The 16390-nt window shown below is 40.6% G+C and overlaps 1 protein-coding gene across 4 annotated transcripts in view; it reads right to left on the minus strand.

The window, feature by feature from the left end:
- CLEC16A (C-type lectin domain containing 16A) overlaps window positions 1–16390 on the minus strand; it is an 89993-nt gene that overhangs the window by 11945 nt on the left and 61658 nt on the right. For all 4 annotated transcript variants that reach the window (XM_075105300.1, XM_075105299.1, XM_075105302.1 and 1 more), the window contains exons 21-22: window positions 15586–15756; window positions 1068–1208 (exon numbers count right to left, since the gene is read on the minus strand). In XM_075105300.1, coding sequence (XP_074961401.1) covers window positions 1068–1208; window positions 15586–15756 — 312 coding nt within the window. The remainder of the gene's footprint in view (window positions 1–1067; window positions 1209–15585; window positions 15757–16390) is intronic.

The following is a 16390-nucleotide window of genomic DNA, read 5'->3' on the forward strand; positions in this document are numbered from 1 at the left end:
ACTAAATGCTTAACAAAGGTTGTATCGTTCCTGTAGGACTGCAAAAAAAAAATTTTAGATCTACAGGAGGCTTCCAAATAACAGCAAAATGGTGGGTCTCAAGAGGGGGGACCAGAACAACCTCTTCAAGCAGTGATCAACGTTGGAAGTGACAGTTAAAATAAAGCGGCAGTTGGAAAAGGTCTTGAGAATCAAGTTACCTCTATTGTTTTATAACCAAAATGAAGTAGAGTAAGTCAGTTCTAGCATGAAAGCATTTCAGTATGCACCCTTTAGGATTTACTTCTTGTTTAGTCTCCAGCTTGAAGCTTTACCTTACACATAATCTGCACTCAGAACAAACACCATGACAAGATTCCTTACAAATACTACACAAAAAAAAGGAGGAATGAAGGCATTCCAATGCAACAAGAAGTCCCAGTATAAACAAACCCACTAAATATACTGACCAACACAAACACATTTGTGAAAGTTATACTGTCAGGCTATTTATACGGCAGCTGCTTCTGCACCAATGAAACAGCCTGCTCAAATGTGGTAGTATTCAGCCAGAATAGTGTTCTTGCAAAAGCTTTACAAATTAGCATCCTAAGTAACTATTTTCAGATATCTCATATTTGGCCCACTGTTACAAATGAACATACAAAAAATGTCACCCAGTTAAAAAAAGCTTCATGTGCAGATCAGCTTATCCTCTACGGTGGAAGGCTAACGGTTTACGTTACAGGTTTATGGAAAGCAATACTTAAGTTTTAAAGAAAAGAAAACCAACCCAAAACAACATTTTAAATTGTATGTTCTAGGAGACAAGTCAGCAAACTGGGCATTATTTCACCAGTACTTAAAATCACTGCTGAAAGATGCCAAGTATTTCTGAGAGTTCCACAAAACTGAAGAGATCATTAAAATTTGCACCACAATTTACTTGTAACTGGTTTAATTGAATGATCTGAGTGTCTAAAAAACATAAAGCCCTACCGCTTTTAATCCAGTGACACAGTAACTTAATTTTACAATAAACTACTCTACCTCCCTTAGTGCCTAGGCTGAAAATCGTGATTTAATACCTGATGGGCTCTGTGCAGCAGAAGGAGTGGACGTTGAGCTTGCAGTCACTGAATCACAGCGCCCTGTACTCCCACTGCCACTGGATGGTGATGAGAGTGGTGATGGATTGTGCTGGTTTATACACTGGGCTACAGCAAAGCCTGCAAAACAGGACAATGAAGTTTACAAGTTAATAACTAGCTTGAAAGAATTAAAGTATGTGAACAAATTGAGAAAGGGTAAGAGCAAACATTGCATCAAAGTAGTGTTAATTTTTTGTAGTGACTCAGAGGACACACTCTCTCTCACCTTCATCTCGGAAGCCTGAAAATTTGAATGCATCTTACTGAAAACATGCTACAAATACTGATCAACGAACAAGAAAGTAGGTTAAGGGATTGTGGTGAGTTGACCCTGGCTGGATGCCACGTGCCCACCAAAGCCACTCTATCACTCCCCCTCAGTTGGACAGGGAGGAGATAAATACAACGAAAGGCTTGTGGCTTGAGATAAGAATAGGGAGAGATCACTCAGCAGTTACCATCATGGGCAAAACAGAGTCGACTTGCGGAAATTTGTTTAGTTTATTGCAAATCAAATCAGAATAAGATAATGAGAAAATAAAAATGAAATCTTAACACACCTTCCCCATCCCACCCCCTTCTTCTTGGGCTTAACTTTACTCCCAAGTTCTCTACCTCATCCCCCCACCCCAAGCAATGCAGGCAGACGGGGAATGGGGGTTGTGGTCAGTTCATCACACATTGTCTCTGCCTCTCCTTCATCCTCAGAGGTAGGACTCCTCACACTCTTCCCCTGCTCCAGCGTGGGGTCCCTCCCATGGGAGACAGGCCTCCATGAACTTCTCCAATGTTAGTCCTTCCCATGGGCTACAGTTCTTCAAGAACTGCTGCAGCGTGGGTCGCTTCCACCAGGTGCAGTCCTTCAGGAACAGCTTGCTCCAATGCGGGTCCCCCACGGGGTCACAAGTTGTACCAGCAAACCTGCTCCAGTGTGAGCTCCTCTCTCCACAGGGTCACAGGTCTTGCAAGAAGCCTGCTCCAGCACAGGCTTCCCATGGGATCACAGCCTCCTTCAGTCATCCACCCGCTCCAGCGTGGGATCCTCCAGGGACTGCAGGTGGATATCTGCTCCACTTTTGACAGCCTTACTGTGGTCTTCACTGCGGGCTGCAGAGGTATCTCTGCTCCTTCTCCTGGAGCACCTCCTCCCCCTCCTTCTTCACTGACCTTAGTGTCTGCAGGTTGTTTCTCTCACATATTCTTATTCCTCTCTCTGGCTGCAGTTGCACAGTTTCCCCCCCCCCCCCTTCTTAAGTATGTTATCACAGAGGTTAAACCACTGTCACTGACAGGCTCGGCCTTGGCCTGTGGTGGGTCCGTCTTGGAGCCAGCTGGCACTGGTTCTGTCAGACAGAGGGGAAGCTTCTGGCAGCCCCTCACAGAAGCCCCCCGTAGTCCCCCTGCTACCAAACCCTGTCATGCAAACCCAGTAACAGGTATTCAAAACATTTTAAAACTTACAGCTTACACAGTCAAAACTCTTCAGTTTTTGATATATTCTATAAATTCATGGTCACAGACCTTAATGTGATGAGGAAAACGGTTAAGCCAAAAGTGAACAAAAATCCCTTTTGGACAGAAGGCCTGCACTGCATTTTTTATTGCAGAGATAACTTCAGAAAATTTTAATCAACGAAATCTAATGCTGGTACTGGATTTCATCCACCTTCTCACAAGTCAAACTTTTCCTAGTCTGAAGACTGGAAAGGGTCATACAGTGTCTGACAGTACTTTTAAAATCTTCTTCTGGCTTTCAGTCTAATATTTCCTCAAGTTGTAGCATCCTCTTCTTTCCTAACATAATCTGGCATCCATGCCTTTCTTCTTCCTCTGCAACCCCCTGCTTCAGTCTTTGACATGCCTTAAAAAATCCTCATTTTAGCTCCTTCCCTCCACACATACGACGATGCACGCACTTTCTCTTTCAAGATGCAATTTCAGAAAGTATTGAGGACCTGCAGCACAGGGAAATCCATTGGAAGTATGCAATTTGGGAAAGAACTGCAAGGAAGGAATTAAAAACCCTGGTTTCTCAAACCCAATGTTTCAGAACTGAATAACCTGAGAATGAGGTACTTTGCAATACTTAATTTCTGTGATTTAGTCAAGATGAGAAGCCATGAGTACACGGCATCTACATAATGCATGTATTCATTGCATAAGACTACACTGATTCAGGAAGTAAACAATAGTTATTCCATGTATGTTGTGCAAAATATTTTTTTGCAGAAGCATCCTATGAGCCAAAGACAACTAAAATTTATTCTTTAGGTTACTGGTCACTGTATTATGTTCCCATTCAGTCATATACTGAAATAAGTGCCCGCAAAGGTGTCTCCAGTAAGCCCAGCAGCACTGCAAACACATGCTGAACATTTAGTAGAAGTAAACAATTATTCAAAATCATTTGGTGTTTCAAAAGCATGTTACGTTAACAAATTTTCTTTTTCCTAAGTAGTCATGTTTGATTATATCTGACAAATACGTATGTGTTTGTTGTTTAGGACATCTTGTGTTTTCCAGCAATTGTTAAGACCTTCTTAAGGCTTATATTTTCATTTAACAACAAAATGAGTTTATCATTATTGGGACAAAAGCAAGTAAGCATGCTCTGGCTTTCAGCAGACTTTGGATCAAGAAAGTCAGAGCACTTAACTCTTGCACCAACCTTCTATAAGATTATCAAAAAAAAGTTGTTCAGTGACACTATAAAATGTCCAGGCTTGACAACAAGTTTGCTTTTGCATAAAACCCATAGTGTCCAATACCAAGACCTGCAGTGAAAATACTCCAGTTCTGAAAAACTTCATAAATTATTTTCACACACTCTGTTGATCCCCATATGTTGAAGACTCCCCCTTTGGGATGACCTGCTAACTCACTTGTGATTAGATTGTCTGAACAAGCTAGGATACCTACCGTAAAATTAATCCCAGTAAGTTGTCCTTTACTGTGTCTTTCAATTGCCCTTTACTGTATCTTTCAATTAGCAGTTGTTTCCCCCCTTTGCTCTGATTTTTCAGCTGAATTTTTAACTTACAGTTTTTGTATTTTATTGTTACAGAAGCCAGTAATTTGGTCTTGAACCTCATCAGTATTATAAAAATGCAGAAGAATCAAAACCTTAAAAGGTCTTGCATATACTAGCATAGTAGCATTCTACCATTAGAATGCTATGGAGTTACCTGCTAGAACTTACCACATGCTCTGAAAGGAAAGTTAATGAACTGCCTTTCCCACACAAGTCCAGTGAAGTCAATTACCACTGCATTGTTCATATTTCCTTGATCTCTTTCTTTCTTTCGAAGATTACACTATTCTCATGGTTCTCCACAAATTTCCTCACAATGACATGCCTATAGCAACTCCTCAATTTTATTAGTAAGGCTTTCCTTTGGCAGACATTCCTTTAATACTTGCAAGCCTTTAGTCATCTCTTCAGGTTTTGATAGCAAGCACCTTTTCAGAAGTTGAACCACTTCTTACAGCAAAACAATGATCTTCAATATAAGCTGTATGTCAGGTGATGTACACGACTGAGTTGCTTCTGCAGCCCTCCTCACTCTCCCATGGGAAAGTATTAATGCAAAACTTTCCTTTTTATTGTCAGACCCCTGAATTATTGAAAGTAGCCACAATGTGCACTATGAAACACCTAGCAGTATACTACTTGTTGCCCTCATTGCATAGTGATTGTTGAAAAGGAAAGTATCTGAATCAGGTATGAGAGAAAGCAAATGCACCACACGATTCTTTATTCTTTTATATGGGGAATCTCCCATGGCACTGAGTGAATCATCCATCCACAGAGAATCTCCTATATTAGGAATCTGCTGGTGCCATGCAGCAGGCAGCCAGTCAAAACTCAATTTAAATGGGCTTGTTACAAGAAGCATATGAATGCTTTAAAAGGCAGACACAAGAAGGCAGGAAAATGCTGTAGGCAGGTTGCATTACAGGTGAAAAACCAGAATGGATGAAGAAAGGAAGACAGAGGAAAAAAGCTAACAAACATCAGTCCTGTTAATAATCTGACTTAATCTCCAGTCCCACCTCTTACCCTCTTCCTCCCATGATTATACTCAAGAACTCGACTCAAAACCACTTTGCTATCTGAACTGCTGTAGCACTTGCATCATGGTTTTAGATGGGTGAATGTCATTTTCACCAAGTTTTTCTCTTGTTTTAAGTTACAATTCATTATGTCCAAGATGAACACCAACTTGAAAGAATTGAATAACCACCATGGCAGGAGATATCTATTTTAGTTAAAAACAAAATAGTTTGGTAAGCAGCTAATTATTCCATAAATGTAAATAAATCCACATATTCTATTTCAGAAACCAAACTGATTGATCATGTACAATTATTTAGATAAGTTGAACTGAGGTTACACACAGTGACGCCTGATAGTCTGCAAAAAGTTAACCACAAACTAAACGACCTCAAACATGAAAGACTTCTATAGCACTCAGGGCCATTGATACATACAGTTTTTAAAATAGCAAATGTGCATTAGGTTTCTCATACATACTTCATATTTCAAAATACCATGTAGGATAGGAAACAAGGCATAATCAATGGACTTATGACCACAGAAGTGAGGGAAAGCCATCTGTTAAAGTGAACGAAACTCTTTTGGAACAGTTACTAAAGCCATTGGTATAGAACGGCTTACGTTAATATACATTATTTCCCTTACAGTGTTGGAAAAAGTTGTACCCATACAAGGCATTATATATTCACAAAAGGTTTGCACTTCAAGGGAGAAGAAATCTTCCATCTCATCAAAATAGTAGAAATAGTAGAAAAAGTAAACAAGGTGACTTGTGACTATCATAGCAAAAGCTGGCCTGATTCAGCAAGATTGCCTGTCTAGAGGTTCTGCAGAACAGTGCTCATGGATGCACGTCCCTACACTGGAACATTTGCTTGCAAATGATCTTAACTTATTTTCTCTCCCAATACAATGGCAGAGGAAGGATTCTAAGTGTGCTACAGAAAGGTAATCTAGATAGGAGGGAAAGGCAAGTCTAAATAATTCAAAATACTGTAATTGGGAAACTACTGACCAAGCAGAAATATTCTAACCAGGAAACTCCTTCAGGAAATATCTGCAAAGAAAAGGTGACCAGAATTAACCATCAGTATGGGAAATAAAATAACACTCAAAAGGTTTTAGAGGTACCTTTGTTACTACTTTATGACTCTCAAGTTGTGACAGACATTAGTCACAAACACAAATATTTCCTTTCCTGTAGACATGACTCTGCTTCAACATAACTTTCCATTTAAGACTCAGTAAGGTATTACTATAAAGATATTCCCAGTTTCTTGGAGAAGACCTTATTTCCACAATCATGATGTTTCATAAGGCTATGTTTCTTTCATAAACTATGTATCTACATTTATCCTTTTGCCATGTTTTACATAACAGCAGCAAAATTTCGTGCCAAAACCTGAAATAGCTTCTTAGCTTTCCTTTAAAGGAACTTTTTCTTAAGCAATTAATGCAAATATTTCTTCTAAATTGGGAGAAAACCTTCCTACATTCTCATAAATGATTTCATGTGAAAGACAGCCTGAACTCTAAGATGTCCTATGAATAACATTTGAAGGTGAAAAGGGGGAGAGGTGATGGTATCAGAGAACAAGACAAGCAAGACAAAAAAGAAAAAGCCTGAGAAGTAGAAACAAAACCTTGGCCAAGAAAGGAGAAAGTATTTTCTCATTGTAGGCCATATCTGGATTACTTTTTTTTTTGTATTCCCATTTCTTTCTATTCTGTTCTTACAAGTAGGGTTCTAAAAAATTCTCATGGCTTTCCACTTATTGGCCCCTAGTCAAATCAAGACAATGCTGAACTTGAGTTTTCTGCAAGTATGAATGGAAGAAAACAAAACAAACAACAAGCCACCAAACTCTTACATGCCTGAGAATTATTTCTTTCACTAGTTATTTAGCATCTTTGCAAAGTGTTATTCTGCCTCAGAAAACCTGATTCACTTTTAAAAAATTTCAACTCAGATTGTTTACATTTAAGAAACTCTGTTACAACCTCATAAAATTGAAGAATAACTGTTTAAATGCACAAAATTGTTTTGCTACCAAGAAAAAACCACAAACAAAACATATCAGTCACTTGTAGCTCTGTTCCCAGTAGCTGCTGCAACTTCAACCAGCATTAATAAATGGATTAACTGGAATTTTTAGTCTCCACATTTGCTATGCAATTCCAATATATGATTACTGCAGCTTTACTCACAGTTCATCTCATCAATTTAGTATACTTAACAGACTAGTTTCAAGTCCAGTGATCAGAGGACTTAATTCTTTGCCACAGCTGATTCTATGATTTGCCAGCACATCTTTATGAGTGATACTTTGTTGAGACAGCATTTTGACTGCCCTTTAATGCACAAAGGAACCCTAATATTGAAGTATGCCACAACTTCTTCCATGAACCAGAAGTCCCTTTGACAAGCTGAAAAATTAAAATAGTTACTTTAACCTGGATAGGCTGGAAGAGTGGGTTAACAAGAACCTTGTGAAGTTCAACAAGGACAAGTGTAAGGTCATGCACCTGGGAAAACATAATCCGGGAGTGCAGCACAGACTGGGATCCACCTGGCTGGAGAGCAGCTCTGTGGAAAGGGACCTGGGGGTCCTGGTGGACAGAAAGCTCAACATGAGCGAACAGTGTGCTGCTGCGGCCAAGAAGGCCAACTGGGTGCTGGGTTGCATCAAAAAGGGCATCACCAGCAGCTATAAAGAAGTCATTATCCCTCTCTACTCAGCACTTGTCAGGCCACACCTGGAGTACTGCGTACAGTTTAGTCCCCACTATACAAAAAGGATGTGGACAGGCCAGAGAAGGGCCACCAAGATGATCAGAGGACTGGGAAGCCTGCCATGTGAGGATAGGCTGGGAGAACTGACTTTGTCCAGCCTTGAGAAAAGGAGGCTCAGAGGGGATCTCATCACCATGTAGCTACAAAGAAGATGGAGGTTCCCTTTTTACAAGGAGTCCCATGGAGAGGACAAAGGGGGATGGACACAAGTTGCTCTTGGGGAGGTTCTGATTAGACAAAAGAGTAAAATTTTTCACAGTGAGGACAGTCACCATTGGAATAATCTCCCCAGAGAAGTGGTTGACTTGGCCACGTTGGACACCTTCAAGAGTCGGCTGGACAGGGTGCTGGGCCATCTTGTCTAGACTGTGCTCTTCCCAGAAAGGTTGGACTAGATGATCCCTGAGGTCCCTTCCAACCTGGGATTCAGTGATTCTGTGAATTCAACCAGCATGGAGACAGCTAAAGCATATATCAGTACTAAAACACAAGACTTGAGAATTCTCAGTCTCAGAACATGCTATTTTGAAGTGCTGCTTTTTTACTGAAAATAATCCTTGTAAACAGTAAACTCCCCAAATGGTAAGAGTAAAATAATTTTTAAAATAAGAAACAGGTTTGCAAACAAACAAAAAAATTTAACTAGCAGTCCTGCATATTTAACTCAATTTCAATGGCATCCTTCATTTCTTGCACACAAGCAGTAATTCATATTACATAAATCAAATTAGTTTTATCTTGTGTAATGTTAGTGCTGTCAAACTACTTTAATTAGCGACTTCTGCTTGAATATCTCTGCACAGAAGTGATTTAGTTCTACATCATTCTAATGATGACAGGAAGATTAGTATCTAGTTCATACCCCACAATTCTGATGACCAGGCAGTATAAATAGATATAAAAACAGGCAGCAAAGTTGGGTCTTTAGAAGCAGTAGTCATAACTAAATATTAAACTTGGAATGGTTCAGAGAATATTAATTAGAAAAAACAAACTGAGATGATAAAATAAGTTAGCAGTTGTCTTCATTATTCTTGCACAGAACAAACGAATCAAAAAATACCTTAAATATATTTATATGTTATAAAAGCAACTGCATCCTAGAATTATGGAGCATTGGACACTTCAACCATCTCACACTGGAAGTAACTTAGTACTACTTAAGTAAACTATCCCAGCTGGAAGTTGCTATGGTAGTTGTGGTTGATGATGAACATGAAACGGTTGACCAGAGTCCCACAGTACAGTTCCAAAATAACTTGTACATGACATTCAAATGTGCTGAGCAATCTAACCTCATAAAAATCAGTAACAAGTGCAGGTGCTTATCAGCTGTGAATATCAAGCTCCTCATCAATACTTTAATCAAAAAGATCCATTTTCTTACTGTGGATGGAGAAGGTAATTAAACTACAAAATGTTATACAAATTTCAAGAATGCATTCATATTATTAATTTTTTAAAAATCTATTATTTTAGCAGGTCACCACAGGTGGGCATAAAGAAGGGCACATCATTTTTACAGTGTATAATATGCTTTTAGAGTGAATAATATTTGACAAAACTGAAGTAAATTTTCTTCACATAGATCTGAACAATCTCAAACACTGCTTAAACAATTATTGGGCTTTATACAAAGTTTCCCTTTTCCCAAGAACAGATGCAAACTTTATAGAGAATTCACAGAATCACAGAACGGTAGGGGTAGGAAGGGACCTCTGGAGATCATCTTGTCCAACCCCCCTGCTTGAGCAGGCACACCCAGAGCAGGGGGCACAGGAATGCATCCAGGTGGGGTTTGAATGTCTCCAGGGAAGGGACTCCACAGCCTCTCTGGGCAGCCTGTTCCACTCCTCTGTCACCCGCACAGGAAAGAAGTTTTTTCTCAGGTTTAGGTGGAACTTCCTGTGTTCCAACTTGTGCCCATTGCCCCTTGTCCTGTCATTGGGCACCACTGAATAGAGTCTAGTCCCATCGTCCAGACACCCACCCTTTAGATATTTATAGGTATTGATGAAATCTCCCCTCAGTCTTCTCTTCTCCAGGCTGAACAAACCCAAGTCTCTCAGCCTTTCCTCATAAGGGAGGTGCTCTAGCCCCTGACCATCTTCACAGCTCTCCACTGGACTTGCTCAAGCAGTTCCCTGTCCTTCTTAACCTGGGGGGCCCAGAACTGGACACAATACTCCAAACGTGGTCTCACTAGGACAGAGTAGAAGGGGAGGATAACTGCCCTTGACCTGCTGGCCACACTTCTTCTAATGCAGCCCAGGATACCGTTGGCCTTCTTGGCCACAAGGGCACAGTGCTGGCTCATAGTCAACCTGCTGTCCCCCCACACTCCCAGGACCTTCTCAACAGAGCTGCTTTCCAGTAGTTCAGCCCCCAGCCTGTACCAGTGCATGGGGTTGTTCCTCCCCAGATGCAGGACCTTGCACTTGCTTTTGTTGAATCTCACCAGGATCCCCTCAGCCCAGCTCTCCAGCTTGTGCAGGTCTCACTGGATGGCAGCACAGCCTTCTGGTGTATCAGCCACTCCTCCCAGCTTGGTATCATCAGAGAACTTGCTGAGGTTACGCTCTATCCCATCATCCAGGTCACTGATGAATATATATATTGATCAGGACTGGACCCAGCACAGACCCCTGGGGAACACCGCTAGTTACAGGCCCCCAACCAGACTCTGCCCCATTGATCATCACCCTCTGAGTTCCGTTGTTGAGCCAGTTCTCTGTCCACCTCACTGTCCACTCATCCAACACACCATTCCTTAGCTTGTCTATGAGGATGCTATCGGAGTAGTGTCAAATGTCTTACTGAAGTCAAGATAGACAACATCCACTGCTCTCCCTTCATCGACCCAGTCAGTCACACCATCACAGAAGGCTATCAGGTTGGCCAAGCATGATCTTCCCTTGGTGAATCCATGTTGACTGTTTCTGATAACCTCCTTGTCCTCTACATGCCTGGAGATGACCTGCAGGATGAACTGCTCCATCACCGTTCCAGGGACGGAGATGAGGCTGACTGGCCTATAGTTTCCCAGGTCCTCCTTCTTGCCCTTTTTGAAGATGGGAGTTACATTTGCTTTCCTCCAGTCCTCGGGCACCTCTCCTGTCCTCCACGACCTTTCAAAAATGAGAGTGGCTTAGCAAGAATATCCACCCGCTCCTTCAGCACTTGCAGGTGCATCCCATCGGGGCCCATGGATTTGTGAGGATCCAGTTTGCCGAGGTGATCTCTGACCCAATCCTCCTCAACCAAGGGGAAGTCCTCCCTTCTCCAGATTTGCTCTCCCTCCTCTGGGGGCTGAGATGTCTGAGGATCAGCCTTAGCAGTAAAGACGGAAGCAAACGCGGCATTCAGTTAACTCTGCCTTCTCCGCATCCTGCATCGCCAGGTCCCCTTCATCGTTCAGCAGTGGGCCCACTGCATCCCTAGTCTTCCTTTTACTGCTGATGTATTTGAAGAAGCTCATCTTGTTATCTTTGACATCCCTCACCAGATTTTGTTTCAAATGGGCCGTGGCCTTCCTCATCGCATCTCTTCATACCCTGATCCTATACTCTTCCCAAGTGGTCAGTCCCTTTTTCCACATACTGTGAACCTCCCCCTTCCATTTGAGTTTCTTTAGAAGCTCTTTGCTCATCCATGCAGGTCTCCTGGCTCCTCTGCCTGACTTCTTCCTCCTGGGGATGCATCGATCTTAAGCCCGGAGGAAGTGGTCCTTGAATACTGTCCAGCTCTCTTGGAAGCCCCCCCTGCCTTCCAGAGCCCTAGCCCATGGGATTCCTCCTAGCAGGTCTTTGAAGAGGCCAAAGTTGGCCCTCTCAAAGTCAAAGGTTGTGATCCAACTTGTTGCCCTTCTATGATGCAGAATCCTGAACTCAACCATCTCATGGTCACTGCAGCCAAGGCTACCCCCAGCTCTCACATCCTCAGCCAGCCCTTCCTTTTTCATTAGGATAAGGTCGAGTAGCACATCTCGCCTCATCAGCTCCTCCACCACTTGCATCAAAAAGTTGTCCTCGATGCTCTGCAGGAACCTTCTGGATTGTGTGCATGGCTCACCATGTTGCTTTTCCAACAAGTATCAGGGTGGTTGAAGTGTCCCATGAGGACCAGGGCCTGCGACTGTGAGGCTACTTCCAGCTGTCTGTAGAAGTCTTCATCAACTACCTCTTCTTGATCAGGTGGCCTGTAGTAAACGCCCACAACAGTGTCCCCCATATTTGCTGTGTCTTAATTTTTACCCACGAGCTCTCAACTTGTTCTCCTTCCACTCTGAGGCAGAGCTTGACGCATTCCAGTTGCTCCCTCACATAAAGAGCAACTCCCCCACCTTGCCTTGCTGGTCTGTCTTTCCTGAAAAGCCTGCAGCCACCCATGACCACATTCCAGTCATGTGAGCCATCCCATCATGTCTCTGTGATTGCAATCAGATCATTGCCCTGCGACTGCACACAGATGTCTGGTTCCTCCTGTTTACTCCCCATGCTGCGTGCCTTGGTGTATGGCATTTCAGAGAGATAGTTGAGCATAAAGGTTTCCCTGGAGAGGTGTAGAAGGATCCACTATAGCCATGCACACCCTTGAGGTGGTTGGTTTCCTGGCTGTCATCTCATGAGGCAGCTAAGGCACCTTTGTCACTGCTCTGGTCGACCTATCTTATTCCCCTGTTGTATGTGATGGCATTAGCATTGCAACTTTGGTCCCCTCCCCCTCTTACCTACATTCTTTTAAATTTGAAAGGTTACAAAGCTGTAAAAGACCACTGTTTTTCCCTTCAGATTTTAGAATTAAGATGGCTATACTTTTCCTGTAATGGCTAATATTAGCAAGAAGTTTTTTTCCAACTTTTCCCCTCAAAATCTTATTATTGTCATCATGTACTAAGGTGTTAACAGTGGTGAAAACAATGAGAGATCTACTGATTAATTTTGCTTTCCAAAATAAATTTCTCCATAGGAAAATCAACCACACTTTTTAAATATTTAGATGTACACTTTGCAGGAAACTGTTACGATTTCCCTTAAGACACACTGAGCATATAAATCTCAGTATACAGCTGGTATTTGAAATTAGTATTTGAGTTTGCTTGGAGAGAAAGTTATTTCTACTTTCAGTATAAGACCTATGTTCACAGGACACCTACCAAATCTGCTTGTTTCTTTGAAAACAATGTAATTCTTCATTTACACAGAGCATGCTTCAAAAGCATCATATGAATACATAGCTAATATGTAAGATGGTGAAGAGTCCAGCCAACCAAACTATCCCTAAAATGCTCTAACATCCTGGCAAAGTCCATTAACCTAAAATAGACCCTGAAGTATATTCATGGACATGACTTCATAATGATAGACTAAGTGAAGGATTTTGCTTCTGTTCTTCTCTGATAATTTCATCAGGTCAGTCATCTGGTACGATTACATCATCTTGCTATATTTACATAACTTGTACTTTTTATAAAGAGTATTAACAGGGATCTTCTGAAGCATGGTCTGTTATATTCTTGTCACCTTTCAACCATCTTGCACGAAATCTGGTTTTAAGCTATAACAGCCCTCATACTCTTCCCCCTGGTTATCAAGAAGTGCTTTTCAAAACAGATTTTAACTTTGGACCACGAAACAGTAAACCAAAGTGAAGCACAGTTTGAGTACAATAAGGAAATTGCATGCTCTCTAGTGAAATATGTAGTGTTTTACGTACGCACAATAGAAATTGAACCAGCCCAGACTGAAGTAAGTGTTCTTTAAAATTCTGAATTCATTGAGAAGAGAGATTAGGGAACTGATTCAACAGTTATACTAAAATTCTCCAGAGTGAAATTTGCAGGAGGGCTGAAAACATTTTCATATTGTGAATTTCTTAAAAACCATGCTGGATGTACAGCACTGACAGCTAACTAAAAAAAAAGTTATTAATTTTTAAAAATACTGCCAAAAGCATAGCTCCCCTTTAAATCAACAAAAAACACCATCATCAAGGGAAAGAATAACTTGTTTCTTACAAATACAATTATATTATCAGAGTACAGGAGCTTTGCAGAACTCAAATACCACTTAAAAGCTGTAGCATTAAGAAATAAATTTAACTGCAACTTGTTCCAGAATTTTTTAAAAAGGCACAGATTCTCTTAAAGTAAAAATCACTCCAAGCCTGATTAAGGGATAAACACAAAGATTCCTATGAAAATCACTCGGAACTAAGAAACCTCATTCATTCATGAGTGAAGATAAGGGGAAAAGGCAAAGGCATTTGATATGTACTTTGTAGTCAGATGCAAAGCAATATACTAATCCATTTCTACTATATTACAGGCTAGCATAAAATAAGTTTCAAAAATGCCGCATTTTAAATACTTCATGTTCTGTGCCTGGTTTCTCATAGTTGGTATCAAATAAAAGCTTCAAAATACTTTTTGCTCTGGATTTACACGTGCATACAGTGGAATTCTCCATTTCCTGGAATTCAGAGTACGTGGTTGTTTGAACAAACTACCATGTTGCACCACCCCCAAAACCTCCCTCTCACCACACCAAAACACAGAATTAGTAGATGAAGTCACTTTTTATGAACACAACAAGCACATTCTTAGAGAAGGTTGATTCTGAAACAGTAACACTGGCACGTTTTCAACCACACCTTTTCCATGGAAGTCATGTCAAATAAGGAAATACATTCCCATCATACAACACACACTTGTCTTTTGAAAAACCTGAAAAATGCTTTTATGACTTCTGTTCCCCAGACTCAGGACTCAAGCAGGCTGACCTCCAATTTAGTCCTAAGGCAGCAGAACATCTGCTTTTCAAGTAAGGATTTTGAATGTTGAATCAGGACATACGCTTTTTAAGTAGGGCATTTGAATTTTGAATCACTGAATCACATTTAAAAAGAAATGGTGAGTTTTCTGAAATGATTGGCAGCTAGTAGTAACAAGACTGCATCTTTGTGTGTAATACAGCAAAATTGAGTACTTTCAAGCAGTATGAGATTCAACGTTAAAATTATTTAATCCAAAATGAGAAAAGTTCACCACCTGGAAAAAAACTCCACAGAGAAATTTGTGACATAGACAATACAGAGACAAAAGAGCAAAGAGCTTACTGTTTTAGAAACATTCCTTTAATCCCAATTCCAAGATAATATTTTAGGAATAGCATAGCCCTTTTCTGTCTTGCTAGCTCTAAGGTCAATGAAGCAATGTACAGTATCCCAGCTATTTATACAGACTGGCAAGAAAATGATCGTAACCAATTTAAAGGCAGAACTATGCAAAATTGACAGATGATAAATACTGAACATGCAAAACATGATTTAAATGAACTCGATTTGTAAAGGAAGGCAAAGTATTAAGACAATTCCAGTGTGTTTGGAGAAACTGCCATGGATGCATTGCTCACCACGTACCTGGGATACACACCCAGGTATAACTTGTTTCTCTAGGAGTAATTTTTTCCATAAGCCTCATCCTGGAGTTGTGTGCTCAGAAACATATCACAGTAAGCTTTTCATTGCTTATACAAGTTACAGTTCAGGTTTTGCAGATACAAATCACAAAGCAAAAGCTGCTTGATAATGAATGCTAATCCTACCTGGAACTTTGTCAACAGATGCAAAAACAGAGCGTTGCACTGTAGGATCACTGCTACCACGTCGTGACTGATCATAAAATCTAAATGGAAGGTGCTGGGCTGTAGTTGCAGAGCTGTGTCCAAAACCCATAACAACTTCAGTTGAAGGATGAACAGGAAGATCCAGGAGAGCTATGTTTAATCACATTTGATAATTTTTGTTACTCGAACACACATAAAAGGAAGAGTAGGTGAAAATAAAATTATAGTTTGCTCAGCATCTTAAGACTAAACCACAGACTATTTAACATAATTTGCCTACGTTTACCTCTTAATGATGGTTACAATTGCACCGGAAAAGAAAAGAGATGATATTTCTGGCAACCTTTTCTACCATTGTTGTCCAGTAAGCTCCTTGCATTAAACAAGGCATAGGAGTTATTTAAAAAAACAAACACACACAACTCCTGTTTTTCCCTGTACAAATAAAATTATTCATTGGCTACAGTTGGACACTGCAGAAATGATTTGAAGAGATAATATGCTTTGAACTGGCAAAAAAAAAATTGCCTTTGCATTACCATTCAACCTAAAATTTTAATATCAAAATAGACCTCTATTAACCTCAAACTTGCTTTAAATTTTTTAACATGAAGCAAGCAATAGAAGTGTAACATATCTATTTTGTAAACCCAAAGCATAAACCTCCTTTTTGTTAGCTTCCTATAGAACCATAATACACTAAAATAATCTTAAACCATCTATAATCAGAAAAATTCTCTGGCCAATTCAGTAATTTTAATACCAGCTATGACTCTGTTTTTCA

Source organism: Phalacrocorax aristotelis, chromosome 10, assembly GCF_949628215.1.
Source record: "Phalacrocorax aristotelis chromosome 10, bGulAri2.1, whole genome shotgun sequence".
NCBI classification, from domain to species: domain Eukaryota; kingdom Metazoa; phylum Chordata; class Aves; order Suliformes; family Phalacrocoracidae; genus Phalacrocorax; species Phalacrocorax aristotelis.